General features: G+C 59.8%; 1 protein-coding gene across 2 annotated transcripts in view; it reads right to left on the bottom strand.

Moving 5' to 3' along the window:
* Nucleotides 1-1,052: 1,052 nt before the first annotated feature.
* NECTIN4 (nectin cell adhesion molecule 4) overlaps nt 1,053-13,855 on the bottom strand; it is a 46,676-nt gene continuing 33,873 nt past the window's right edge. Inside the window, exons 5-9 of one of the 2 annotated variants that reach the window (XM_073323104.1) lie at nt 11,175-11,326; nt 9,544-9,694; nt 6,471-6,549; nt 5,606-5,695; nt 1,053-4,575 (exon numbers count right to left, since the gene is read on the bottom strand). In XM_073323104.1, the coding sequence (XP_073179205.1) occupies nt 4,306-4,575; nt 5,606-5,695; nt 6,471-6,549; nt 9,544-9,694; nt 11,175-11,326 (742 nt within the window). In that variant the 3' untranslated portion in view covers nt 1,053-4,305. The remainder of the gene's footprint in view (nt 4,576-5,605; nt 5,696-6,470; nt 6,550-9,543; nt 9,695-11,174; nt 11,327-13,855) is intronic. The other variant, XM_073323105.1, reaches the window with a different exon arrangement.

The raw sequence follows: 13,855 nt of genomic DNA, 5'->3' as shown, positions 1-13,855 counted from the left end.
ACACACGCACATGGATACATACACACACACACAGATACACACATGCCCATGGACACACACACACACACAGATACACATATACAGATACACACACGCATATGAATACACACATAGATACACATACAAAGATACTCATATACAGATACACACATGTACTGATACACACACGCACATGGATACAGACACACATACTCATCACACACAGACACACACACAGATACACACAGGTACATAGATACACACACACACAGATACTCATATACAGATACACACACACTGATATACATGCACACAGATACACATACATAGATGCTCATCATACACAGATACACACACTGCTACACACAGATACACATACACACTCATCATATACAGATACACACACACACAGACTTTGACACCTACCCACTCCTGCATCCACACTGCACAGTGGTCGTGTTAGCAGCTGACAGGTTGGGCTCACTTGGGCTTTACCATCTAGCCCTGCAGGAGTGCCCAGCCTGAGTGCCCAGCGCCACTAAACCCAAGGGAGGGGCTTGTGTGTGTGGACGAAAGGCGATTTGCCAGACAAGCTGACTTTGCAGTGAAGCCAAGCGCACTCCCAGATGCAATCACACTAACAAAAACCACACACGTAAAACATAGAATCACACAAGTGTGCACACACAAACACACTCACATGCATGCAAATACACAAACTCACAGGTGCATGCATACAATCATGTATGTAAACGCAATCACACACATGTAAACACACAATTACAAGTGCATGCATGTACAATCACATGCATATGTACACACGCACAAGTCACAGGTCTCTCTCGCTCCCTCTCTCTCTCACAGTCGCACACGACCCTGCCATGGGCACCAAATCCAGTCACTGCCCATGTGGGTGAAAGCCAAGTGCTCATATTCATTCCTTTCCTCCTCTCCAGCTCCGGGCAGTTTGCTCTGAGGTTCTCTGAGCTCCCCCCGACCCGCCGCCCATTTGGCTCCTTCAGCCAGGCCAGGAGCCCCCGAGGAGACAAGCAAAAGGGACTAACCCAGAAGTCCCAGGGTGCCAAATGGGGAATTTATTTACAAAACCAGCAGTACATATAACAAAAAGAATAGGCATATACATCTATATACACATAGATAGGGAGCTCTATATACACACACATTTACAGAACATACACAGGACAGGGAATCCCCGCCACTAACTCCAGAGACTACCCCCAAACCCCTCCGAATCAAAAATGCAACACAATTGCCCCTCTGAAATCGACCTGGGCCTGGGCTTTCAAACCTGGTTTAATTTCCTTTCCCAAGACAATTTGAAGGTAAGAACCACTCTCACGCTTTGGGCGCCAGACGGCAGGGGTCTGGAGGCATGGCACAGCTGGCTACACGCACAAGGGCTTGTCTTTAGCTGAAGGATCAGGTATTGGCCATTGGTGGAGGTGGGATGTGGGGCATGGAGTCTGCGCCAATAGTCCCAGAAGTCAATGGAAAATTGCCCAGTGACTTCGGTGGGCTTTGGATTGGGGCCTAGAAGAACCCGTGGTCTGATCCAATCTCACAGGGGGTGAGGAGACGGGATGAGACAGGCCAGGCGTCTGAGCCAAGGCAGCAAACCCTCTGTTTCTACACCGTGGAAAAGCTTCATCCCTACTCCTCCACTTTCCCATCTCACTCAGATCCCGCAGGGCACAGCCCCGGCCCCTCTTCCCGCTGGCTAGGCGGATTGGGAGCATTACCTGCGTGCCAAGCAGGACTTTCTTGGAGCCCTAAATCCACCCCTGCGGGGGCTTTACTTTGGAGCCGGGTTAGGCCAACACTCATTGCTTTAGACCTCACCACTCTAGGTCTTTCTTGCCCTGAGAGTGGCCCATGGAGGGGCAGCAAAACATAGAAATAAACCATACATAAAAACGTTATAAATATCACCACCAGGGGGCAGCAGCATTCTGCACCAGGCCAGACTGGGCCTGGCGTATTCTTGATCTGATTCCGGGTACCCCCCGCCCACAGGGACCAGGAGCCAAATCTGTCCCCGGCACCCCTCCATGGATTTCACACTGCAGGAGGTTCCACCCGGCCTGACATGAAGCCCAGCCACTCCTCCGGAACAGATGTGCTCTCCTGCTGTCGGGGGGGAGGGGCGGTCTGCTCTGGAGGGGCCCTCCCCAAAATATCGGACATGGGGCAAAGAGGACACAGAGCCTGATCCAAAGCCCTGGGGGGCAACGAGGGTGTCAATGGCAAGGCTCCGGTTGGTCCCTCCGTGGAGCCACGAGTTGCCCTCCTGTGCAGACCTGCAGCATCAGCGTCCCGTGGCGATGAACCAGCCTCTGGTTGCCAATGACCAGATAGGGGAGAGGGCTTGCAGCCCAGGAGAGGTTTGCAACTGACTCCGAGGGGAGCAGGGTGGGGCCACCTTGGGGGAACCGTGGCCCAGCATCCGCTGAAGAGTCACCGGGCTGCCGTTCTGTTAAGGATTTAGACAAATGGCCCTACTCCTCCCTCCTGCCAAAACTTCACCCCCTGGTGAGTGTTGGGCCTGCAAACAGGCCCCCTACCCCAGCAGAAACGAGACCATTTCTGGGCAGGAACAGCCCTCAGGGTTCAACCCCCGCTGCTCTGCCAATGCTAACACCATGCATGGCCAGAGAGGAGAGCGTGTCCGGGGGGGCACGATGATCTGGCATGGGGTTGTGTGGACCGGGACTGGGAGAATGCGCTGGGCCCAGGTTCAACCCTGCTGGGGTCCCACTGGGGCTCAGCCTGTTTGTACTCTGCCAAGGAGAGAAACCCCAGGGAAAGAATCAAACCCAGCCCAGCTCTGTAACCCAGCGAATGTCACCCACATCCAGCTGCTGGGCCCGTCCATGCAGCGCCTGATGCTGCTCAAGGGTCTTCTCCTTTTGGTTCACACTCGGCTTGTTAGCTCTGCAGATCCCCAGTTCAATCCCTGCTCCCGACCCCATGCTCAGCTGTGCGGGCTGGGGCCCCGGACATGGCTGCCCCTTTAACTAGAAACCCAAGGGTTTAAAATACTTGTGCATTACACTGAGGTGGGGGAGAGGGAAGCCCCATGGCTTTAAACAACCAGGAAAAAAACCTTTGGTGAACTTCAACCCTCCCAAAGTATTTGGAGACCCTCAGAGCCCCACTCCCTGCACCAGGATCCCAGTCGCCCCAGGACCAGAGGAATTTTACCTCCATTAAACCACCCAGGGCGAGCACCCCTGAACCCCGGCTGGGCCCAGATTAGCTCCTGGGGCCGGGCCCTGTGGCGTTGGGGAGCCGGTGAGGCCAGGGGGGCAGTGCTCTCTTGTGTTCTGAGCAACCCGGTCTGTAGCTGCGGGACCCAGGCTGGGATCTAGAGAGCGGAGAGAACCACAGGGTCTGTCTGTGTCCCTCAGTCTTGGTCCAGACCTTCTCACACCCCAGTGTTCATTGCAGCCCGGCCACAGGGGTGCCGCACCCCTGCCTTACCAAGATGCCAAGCCCCATGGGGCGGGCTGTGTGCATGGGGCTGAGGCAGGCGCTTGGGTTCCTCTTGCCCAGCAGGTGGCGCCGATTCCCCCACCCCTAAGTGCCCCTGCTGGGGTGTCTCCGCGCTCACTTGCCCTTGACGCTAGTCCGCCCGCGGCCACTGGTGGGCACCACAGAGCACAGAGACATCCCAGGAATGGCACAGGAAGCCGGGGGCTCTCCAGGGAGGGCCTGTCCCTGGGGTCGCCCAGAGGACAGACTCGGCAGAGGGCTGGGGTCCCACCCTTGCACCGTGCTGGGGGGCGTGGCTCCGAGCGCCACCTGGGCCAGATGCAGTGGCTGTGACAGTGCCCCCTACAGGAGGCAGCGTGACCCCACAGTTGTTACCCCCAGTCGGGATGTAGGCAGCTCCCTGAGTCGTCAGAGCCGCTTCCTGGCTAGTCCTGCCTCTGGGGATAGACAGGACAGGGTAGGCAGGTACCATATTCTCCAGCCCCACTGCGGCAGAGGTCAGAGGGAGGAGCATGCATGGGGCCCTCGGCGCCAGCCGGGCAGGAAACATCCAATGCAGAAAAGCTAGGCGGCTGTTGCAGGAAGCAAGGACCAATGCGGGGGCAGGGGACCCCCCAATTGGCCAAGGGCCCTTTTGCCCCACAGTGAACCAGATCTGCCCTCTCCAGAAATCCAGAGCCAGAGCAGGCTGTCTGTACAAGGGCTCAGTGGGTCAGTCCCAGCAGGAGGGGCTGGCAGGCTGCAGGGGACATCTGTGTGTCCAGGGCCCGGCCCTGATCGGCACCAGGCCAGTCTGTGCCCGTGGCCCCTGGCTCACACCAGGTGGCCCCGCCCATTGATGTAGATGCCGTTGGTGGTGGGCTTGGCCCGCAGTGTGCCGTTCTCCTGCACAAAGTGGGTCATGGCTGCCTTGATGGTGTTCTCCTCCCGCTCCTCCTCCTCCTCTTCCTCCTCCCTCTCTTTCTCCTTCTCCTCCTTCTCCTCCTCGGGGACCAGCGCTGGGGCCGGGGGCTGCTCCGTCTGTGTCTCAATCTCCCGCACCGTCGACAGGGTGGAGTAGCTGCGCCCCTCTGCCTCCTCGCTCTGAGCCAGGGGAGACAACAACTGAGCTGGGGTGCTGGGGGGCAGAGCAGGGAGTTCCCCTTCCCAGAACACGTCCTCCCACACACCCACCCTCTAGCTGCTAGCTAATCCCTGGGGAGATCCCGGGGCAGCCACTGGGTGGCGCTGTGGCTAGGGAGAGGGCAGTCTAGCCACTGGCTGAGCAGAGCAGGTGAGGACTCAGAGGAACAGCATTTCCCCCTGACATACACACACACACCTGCTGGGAAACCTTCTCCCCTCCTGGGGAAAGCCATAGGAGCCTGAATATCCATTGTCAGTGCATGACTTGTGGTCCTCCCTGCCCAGGCCAGTAGGGGTCAGCGTAACCTTGGCCAGGAGACCGGCTCTCTGGGGGCTGGGTGCCCTGGCAGCTTCCCTTTGCTCTGCCGGGGTTCAGGGCCCGAGGCACGAGGGGTTTGCTCTGGGCTGAAATGCGATGATGGTGAGTGTGCATGCACATGGGTCGGTGTGGGCGTAGGCTGGGCGGGTGTGCGGGCACCAGAGGGCGGCAGGCTTGTGAGTGTGAGATGCACAAATGAGTCCCCAGTCGGAGGGCTATGTGTGTGTGAGACAGACAGACATGTGTGAGCATGGGTGAGCTAGCGGGTGTGAAGACGTGTGTGAGGAGGGGTGCATGTGAGGGTGTCCAGGTGTGAGCTAGCAGGTGTGAAAATGCGTGAGCGCATCCACACATGTGCCAGAGCAGGGAACCCGTCTCTGCAGGAGCCCACTCTCAGCAGCCTTGGCCAGGGGGAGCAGTGGGGGCCTGGACCCTCGCTTTCCAAGGCAGCCTGGGCTGCAGTAGCTCAGGCCAAGCCACTGGCTGCAGGGGCTCCAAGGGGTGGGAGGGCCCCCCCCCCCCCCCCCCCGGATGCCAGTTCCCGTCCGACTGCTGACCCCACGGGACTCTGCAGGGGGCTCCCGCAGCCACCTCCCCGGGGCCGCGACTCCGAACTCCAAGGGAATCAGCACAGGACAGGAGGAACGAGAGCCCCACCCCGCGCCTCACCAAGACGGAGCAGATGCTGGTGCCACGCAGGCTGTCTCCCCGCAGGCTTCCCTGCCGGCTGTCCCCCCGCAGGTGCAGGGTTTCCTCTGTCTGAAAAACAGAGAGCGAGGGCGGGTGACCAACACCTGGTCCCGGCAGTCTCCCTCATGCCCCGCCAGGGCCAGCCAGGGCAGGATGAAAGGGGCAGTTTGCCCCAGCCCCATGTTCGAGAGGGCCCCCGAGCCCGTGGGACAGGAATCAGTGACGCTGCGGCACTGGGTGCCAGGGCACAAGGCTGCTCCGTGGGGCAGAGGCAGCCAGGCCAAAGCGGAGCAGGGCTGCGACCCCGCGTGCTGGGTCCCCATGCCCCACACAGGGAGCCAAGCCCAGGCCCGCAGGATGGGTGAGTCACCTCCCGCCCGTGTCTTTGCACCCACAGCCAGAATTCTTCTTTTGTCTCCAGGGTAATTTTTGGGGGGCGGGAGGAGCTCAGTTTCAGATTTTGCCCTAGGCACCCAAAAACCTTTGTGCAGCCCTGCTCCAGTTACCTTTATGGGGCTGAGTAGCTGCCCCCAGTGACCCTTATGGGCTCCGCATAGCCACCCCCAGCTATCCCCCATGCAGCCTGGGCAGCTGCCTCCAGTTACCCGCCATGGGGTTGGGTTGCCCTGTCTACTGTCTCCTAACAAGCCCCAAACCTCACTCGTGTCTTTCCACACGTTCCCTGCAGGGGAGGCTGGGTTCTTCACTGAGCCAGCTCCCCTGCAAATCGGATGGGGAGAAAATTCAGCATAACTGTGGGAGGGGGAGAGGGAGAGGGCTGAACATCCCCACCAGGGCCCCACTCCCTCCCCATTGGGCTCCCCCACTCTCCCGGCCCCCTCACCTGGTTCCGGGTGCTGGTGCTGTGGCTGGAGTACAGGCGCCGGATGGAATTCTCCCTCGTTATGGTCAGCTCCTCCTCGCTGCCAGGTAGAGAGACACCAGGGTGAGCAGTGAGATCCGCGTCCCGGTCAGCCCCGGGAGCCCCGTGGCCTGGCTGAGCTGTGTGCTCTCCTCAAACCCCATGGCTGGTCCTCCAAGGCTGCTCCTGAGACCCGCTCCCAGCCTCTTGTATCCTGGCTGGCAGAGGTTAGCGCAGTGATAAGGGAAGCCTGGGGCTCAATTCCCACCGGGAGCAGCCTGAGGCAGGATCCGGGTGCCAGAGTTTGGGTGGCTGCCTAGTCAGGGGCAAGGAGGGAGAGGAGTCTGTCTGCAGGGCCTGCATCAAGGTCTCTCTAAGCAGGGCCCAGGTCACAGTCAGTCAGCACCTTCTACATCTCCAGGCGGGGCGGAGGGGTTGTACGCCTGCAGGGGCTGAACCGACCCGGTAAAGCCGAGCGCTGGGTCGTCACTGAGGCGAAGGGCAGCATTTCAAACCACACAAGGCCCAGTCGGGGGCCAAAACGACTCCCAGGTGGCGTCTGACGTGGTGCCAGAACGCAGCACAACCCTCGCAGGCAGTTTTAACGTCACCTTGACCAGCTCGCAGGGGTTAAAACTACAAGTGCCTGGACCATGCTAGGACTTAGTGACGGAGGCGGGGAGCCCAGAGCTGCGATAGCGGGGGGCTGCGGGTTGGGATTGAGGGGAATTGGCAGAGCTGTGGGGAGAGCTCAGAGCTGGGATAGCAGGGGGCTGCGGGTTGGGATTGAGGGGAATTGGCAGAGCTGTGGGGAGAGCCCAGAGCTGGGATAGCAGGGGGCTGCGGGTCAGGATTGAGGGGAATCGGCAGAGCTGTGGGGAGAGCCCAGAGCTGGGATAGCAGAGGGCTGTGGGTTGGGATTGAGGGGAATTGGCAGAGCTGTGGGGAGAGCCCAGAGCTGGGATAGCAGGGGGCTGCGGGTTGGGATTGAGGAGCACCAGCAGAGCTGTAGGGAGAGCCCAGGGCTAGGATAAGAGGGGGCTACAGGTCGGGATTGAGGGGAGCTGGCAGAGAAGTGGAGGCAGGGCTGGGATAGCAGTGGGCTGTGGGTTGGGATTGAGGGGCACCGGCAGAGCCCAGGGCTGGGATAGCAGGGGGCTGTGGGTCAGGATTGAGGGGAATTGGCAGAGCTGTGGGGAGAGCCCAGAGCTGGGATAGCAGAGGGCTGTGGGTTGGGATTGAGGGGCACCGGCAGAGCCCAGGGCTGGGATAGCAGGGGGCTGTGGGTCAGGATTGAGGGGAATTGGCAGAGCTGTGGGGAGAGCCCAGAGCTGGGATAGCAGGGGGCTGCGGGTTGGGATTGAGGGGAATTGGCAGAGCTGTGGGGAGAGCCCAGAGCTGCGATAGCAGGGGGCTGCGGGTTGGGATTGAGGAGCACCAGCAGAGCTGTAGGGAGAGCCCAGGGCTAGGATAAGAGGGGGCTACAGGTCGGGATTGAGGGGAGCTGGCAGAGAAGTGGGGGCAGGGCTGGGATAGCAGTGGGCTGTGGGTTGGGATTGAGGGGCACCGGCAGAGCCCAGGGCTGGGATAGCAGGGGGCTGCGGGTCAGGATTGAGGGGAATCGGCAGAGCTGTGGGGAGAGCCCAGAGCTGGGATAGCAGGGGGCTGCGGGTTGGGATTGAGGGGAATCGGCAGAGCTGTGGGGAGAGCCCAGAGCTGCGATAGCAGGGGGCTGCGGGTTGGGATTGAGGAGCACCGGCAGAGCTGTAGGGAGAGCCCAGGGCTAGGATAAGAGGGGGCTACAGGTCGGGATTGAGGGGAGCTGGCAGAGAAGTGGGGGCAGGGCTGGGATAGCAGTGGGCTGTGGGTTGGGATTGAGGGGCACCGGCAGAGCCCAGGGCTGGGATAGCAGGGGGCTGCGGGTCAGGATTGAGGGGAATCGGCAGAGCTGTGGGGAGAGCCCAGAGCTGGGATAGCAGAGGGCTGTGGGTTGGGATTGAGGGGCACCGGCAGAGCCCAGGGCTGGGATAGCAGGGGGCTGCGGGTCAGGATTGAGGGGAATCGGCAGAGCTGTGGGGAGAGCCCAGAGCTGGGATAGCAGAGGGCTGTGGGTTGGGATTGAGGGGCACCGGCAGAGCCCAGGGCTGGGATAGCAGGGGGCTGCGGGTCAGGATTGAGGGGAATCGGCAGAGCTGTGGGGAGAGCCCAGAGCTGGGATAGCAGAGGGCTGTGGGTTGGGATTGAGGGGCACCGGCAGAGCCCAGGGCTGGGATAGCAGGGGGCTGCGGGTCAGGATTGAGGGGAATCGGCAGAGCTGTGGGGAGAGCCCAGAGCTGGGATAGCAGAGGGCTGTGGGTTGGGATTGAGGGGCACCGGCAGAGCCCAGGGCTGGGATAGCAGGGGGCTGCGGGTCAGGATTGAGGGGAATCGGCAGAGCTGTGGGGAGAGCCCAGAGCTGGGATAGCAGAGGGCTGTGGGTTGGGATTGAGGGGCACCGACAGAGCCCAGGGCTGGGATAGCAGGGGGCTGCGGGTCAGGATTGAGGGGAATCGGCAGAGCTGTGGGGAGAGCCCAGAGCTGGGATAGCAGAGGGCTGTGGGTTGGGATTGAGGGGCACCGGCAGAGCCCAGGGCTGGGATAGCAGGGGGCTGCGGGTCAGGATTGAGGGGAATCGGCAGAGCTTGTGGGATGCGGAGGGGGGGCAGAAGCTTGCCCAGCCACTCTCTGCAGCAGACCCTGCTGTAGCCAGCATCATCCGTCCCACACTGCCCACTCGGCCTCCCATCCACTGCTGCTCGCTCAGCCCAGCCCAGCTCGGGAGCAGGGTCCCCAGGCCTGAGGCTCACCACCCAGCGAGCGACGGTGACGCTGGGGCAGGCTCTCTGCTGTAATGATTTGTGCAGGAGCTCAGCTCTTCTCTATGTGGGTCCCATGGATCCCATCAAGGGACCCTCTGGAGGCAAGACAGAGGGGCCAGGTGAGGGGGGTTGGTGTATCTCCGGGGCAGAGGGGGTGCGCCAGGGAGCTGCCCCTCCCCCCTTGCTCCGTCTCTTACTATTTCTCAGAGATGCGCCTGGTTTTCCGTCGGTGGTAGAGGGTCATGAACACAACAACCAGGACCAGCACGCAGAGCAGCACGGCCGCGATAACGCCCACCGCCACCACCGAGGCCGAGACCACGTTCACCTTCTGCAGCTCACTCTCTGCTGGGAGGGACAGACAGGGAGAGGCTGAGACTGTGGCCGGGTGTGGGGGGTACGGCACAGCTGGTGTCCGAGCGACAAGGGTGGGCTGGCAGGAACCCGGACTCCGGGTCTAAAGGGGCATCAGACTGGACGGACAGAAGGATGGACAGACAGATGAATGGATGGAGAGATGGACAGATGGATGGATGAGTCGACAGATGGACGGACGGATGGCTGGATGGGTGGGTGGATAGACAGATGAGTGGATGGATGGATGGGTGGGTGGGTGTGTGGACAGATGAGTGGATGGGTGGACAGATGGATGCGTGGATGGATGGATGGGTGGGTGGATAGACAGATGAGTGGATGGATGGATGGGCGGATGGATGGATAGGAGGATGAGTGGACAGATGGATGGGTGGGTGGACAGATGAGTGGATGGATGGGTGGGTGGATAGACAGATGGATGGACGGATGGATGAGTGGACAGATGGATGGATGGGTGGGTGGATACAGATGGATGGATGGATGGGTGGGTGGGTGGGTGGGTGGGTGGACAGATGAGTGGATGGATGGATGGATGGATGGATGGATGGGCGGATGAGTGGACAGATGGACGGACGGATGGATGGTTGGCTGGGTGGATGGATGGATGGGTGGGTGGACAGATGAGTGGATGGGTGGACAGATGGATGGGTGGACGGACGGACGGATGGATGAATGGGCGGATGAGTGGACAGATGGACGGAGGGACAGATGGATGGGTGGATGGACAGATGAGTGGATGGATGGGTGGGTGGACAGATAGACAGACAGATGGGTAGACAGATGGTCACCTGATGTTTAGTTATCAGCCCCTGTTGGTGCTAGCTCTGAAGATCCAATCTGCTTCTGTATGGCTAAGGATTCCCCACCCTGCTCCCTGCAGCACAGCGCCCCCAGCACCACTTGGGCTCAGCACTCGGAGCGCTGCCTGCTGAATCGCCACCCCTGCCTTGTGCGGTGCTGGGCTCTCCCGGGCGGGCTCCCTGCACAGGTGCTGATCCAGCCAAGCCCTGACGCTCTCCTGGACTCCGGAGCCCCCCTGACGCTGAGCACCGCTAGGCTCTAGAGCAATTGCTGAGCAGAGGGGACAAGACGGGCAGATTCCCCCAGGAGAGCTCAGACCCTGGTGAGGGGTGGGTGCCTGAACCCAACAGGGCTGGATTTGAACCCACATGAAGAGGGCCCAGGGCGAGCCCAGAGCCAGCACTCTGACTGCACCACCACCCGGTGGGCAGGGTAACCCACAGCCCCCTCTCCAGCTGCTGGCTCCAGGACGGGACTGAGGGCGCCCCCATTTGATGACACTGGGCATCACAGGTGGGGAGCTGGAGAGCCCCAGGGAGCGTCTGCATCCAGCAGCCCTATTCTATCCATCAGAGCCAACCCCCCCATCGCAAGGGGCCTTATCAACCCCACCACAAGGGGGTGCTGCCACCCCGCCTGCCCCAGACTCTACCTTTTATGCTGATGCTGGCCCGAACCTCCTTGGCTGCAAACCTGTTGGCAACCTGGCAGATGTAGACGCCAGTGTCGTCGGGGGTGAGGGGTCTCTGGAAGAGGAGGGTGGCCCCCTTGACCTTCACTCCTTCGGGCATGGGGCCGTTGAGCCTGGGGAGCAGAGAAGCAGAGTCAGAGGGGGGAGCTAAGCGGGGAGGGCAAGGGGTTGAACAGACAGGGGGCAGCGATCCCACTCGCTTTAACCAGGGTGCTCTGCAGCAGCTGTTCCCAACTGCCATCACTGCCCTAGAGCAGGGGTCTGCATGGGGAGGGGGGGTCCAATGGAAGGAGGTGCTAAGGGGGGCCCTATGGGACAGGCTGGAACCCCTGGAATAGAGGGAGACATGGAGACACAGCGAGACACATGGATGGACAGGAGGGAGCCACACAGAGAATGTCTCACGGCTCCCCCCCCCCCGGCCCTGTGCCCCATGGCCGCCGGTTGCCTCCCTTGGCCGACGTGCCTGGACGGGCGGCTGTGGTGGGCGGGGCGAGCCGGGACACCGGGAACAATAGGTGCTGAAATCAAAGGGCTCCCTGCCTTTTCCCACGGTTCCTGCGCGGCTGATCCGCTGCCAGAGCCCAGTGCCGGGGCCTGCCCAGACACAGCCCGGAACGCTGCGCGGCTCCTTGCGTCACCGCACGGGGGCTGAGTCGGCATGACCCGGGCCACCGGTTCCATCCCACACACCAACACACGGACACACACACACGTCAACAGAGGGACGTGTGGACGCACGCACACAACACGAACCCCTGCCCAAACACACACACGTGAGTGCCCCAACACATGTACACAAACACACACACGTTCACATAGACACCCCAACACAAGTACATCTCCCCAAAGCCATCTACACAATGTATAGTGTCAAGGTGCACAGAAACGCATGCCTATCCAGGCACCCACCCTCCAATTTACACACCCACGGGCACAAACACAAGGCAGTCACACGAGCACAAATACAAAAACACGTCCACACGGAGCCACACAACCAGACCCCAAAAACAAACGCACGTGTTTGTACACAATATCACATCCATAGACCCAGGCGTATACACACACACAAACAGGTACATATAAGAATGATCACCTTAGCACAAACACGCCTGGGTACACACATACCCAGGTACACACACACACGAACCCAGGTACACCCAAGAACGATCAAACACACACACACACTAATTCTTGAGTAGGGACCTGCACATACTCCCAGGCCCAAACACATGGGCCCACACACTAAGACCCCGTGGGATGCCACCCAAATAGGACCCTTCCTTTTCCCCTCTGCAGAGCTCGCTGGCTCCATTAACCATCTGGCTGCCACTTTGGCTAGGAAGCACGTCCCTTTGGCCCCATTTCAGGCCCCACAAAGCAGGATCCAGGGGTTCAAATCATAGAGTCTCCAGGGGCTTGGCCCCTCGGCCCCTCCCTCGGCTCAGGAAATTCCCCGGGGATGGGAAAATACCTGTGGAGGGAAAAGAAAAGGAAAAGGGGGGAGGGGTGTTCCCCAAAGCCCCACTGTGTTTCGTGCCTGGCTTTCAGGGGGGCAGCGTGGGGAGAAAGCTCCAACCATTGATTACGTAGCACGCCCAGTGCAGTAACACCTGGAGGCTGACCCAGGCCAGCGTCCCATGGGGCCAGGGGCTGGCACATGCCCTCCTTTTAATGGCAGCGGTGGCACTGTGCACAGGCCCTCCTTGCCAGCCTCTAGGCATCCCAGTCATAGAATAATAGAATATCAGGGTTGGAAGGGACCCCACAAGGTCATCTAGTCCAACCCCCTGCTTGAAGCAGGACCAATTCCCAGTTAAATCATCCCAGCCAGGGCTTTGTCAAGCCTGACCTTAAAAACCTCTAAGGAAGGAGATTCTACCACCTCCCTAGGTAACGCATTCCAGTGTTTCACCACCCTCTTAGTGAAAAAGTTTTTCCTAATATCCAACCTAAACCTCCCCCACTGCAACTTGAGACCATTACTCCTCGTTCTGTCATCTGCTACCATTGAGAACAGTCTAGAGCCATCCTCTTTGGAACCCCCTTTCAGGTAGTTGAAAGCAGCTATCAAATCCCCCCTCATTCTTCTCTTCTGCAGGCTAAACAATCCCAGCTCCCTCAGCCTCTCCTCATAACTCATGTGTTCCAGTCCCCTAATCATTTTTGTTGCCCTTCGCTGGACTCTCTCCAATTTATCCACATCCTTCTTGTAGTGCGGGGCCCAAAACTGGACACAGTACTCCAGATGAGGCCTCACCAATGTCGAATAGAGGGGAACGATCACGTCCCTCAATCTGCTCGCTATGCCCCTACTTATACATCCCAAAATGCCATTGGCCTTCTTGGCAACAAGGGCACACTGCTGACTCATATCCAGCTTCTCGTCCACTGTCACCCCTAGGTCCTTTTCCGCAGAACTGCTGCCTAGCCATTCGGTCCCTAGTCTGTAGCTGTGCATTGGGTTCTTCCGTCCTAAGTGTAGGACCCTGCACTTATCCTTATTGAACCTCATCAGATTTCTTTTGGCCCAATCCTCCAAATTGTCTAGGTCCTTCTGTATCCTATCCCTCCCCTCCAGCGTATCTACCACTCCTCCCAGTTTAGTATCATCTGCAAATTTGCTGAGTCAAAGGCCCTCT

The sequence above is a fragment of the Lepidochelys kempii genome, chromosome 24, assembly GCF_965140265.1.
Source record: "Lepidochelys kempii isolate rLepKem1 chromosome 24, rLepKem1.hap2, whole genome shotgun sequence".
NCBI classification, from domain to species: domain Eukaryota; kingdom Metazoa; phylum Chordata; order Testudines; family Cheloniidae; genus Lepidochelys; species Lepidochelys kempii.
This window is presented reverse-complemented; position numbering and strand designations above follow the sequence as displayed.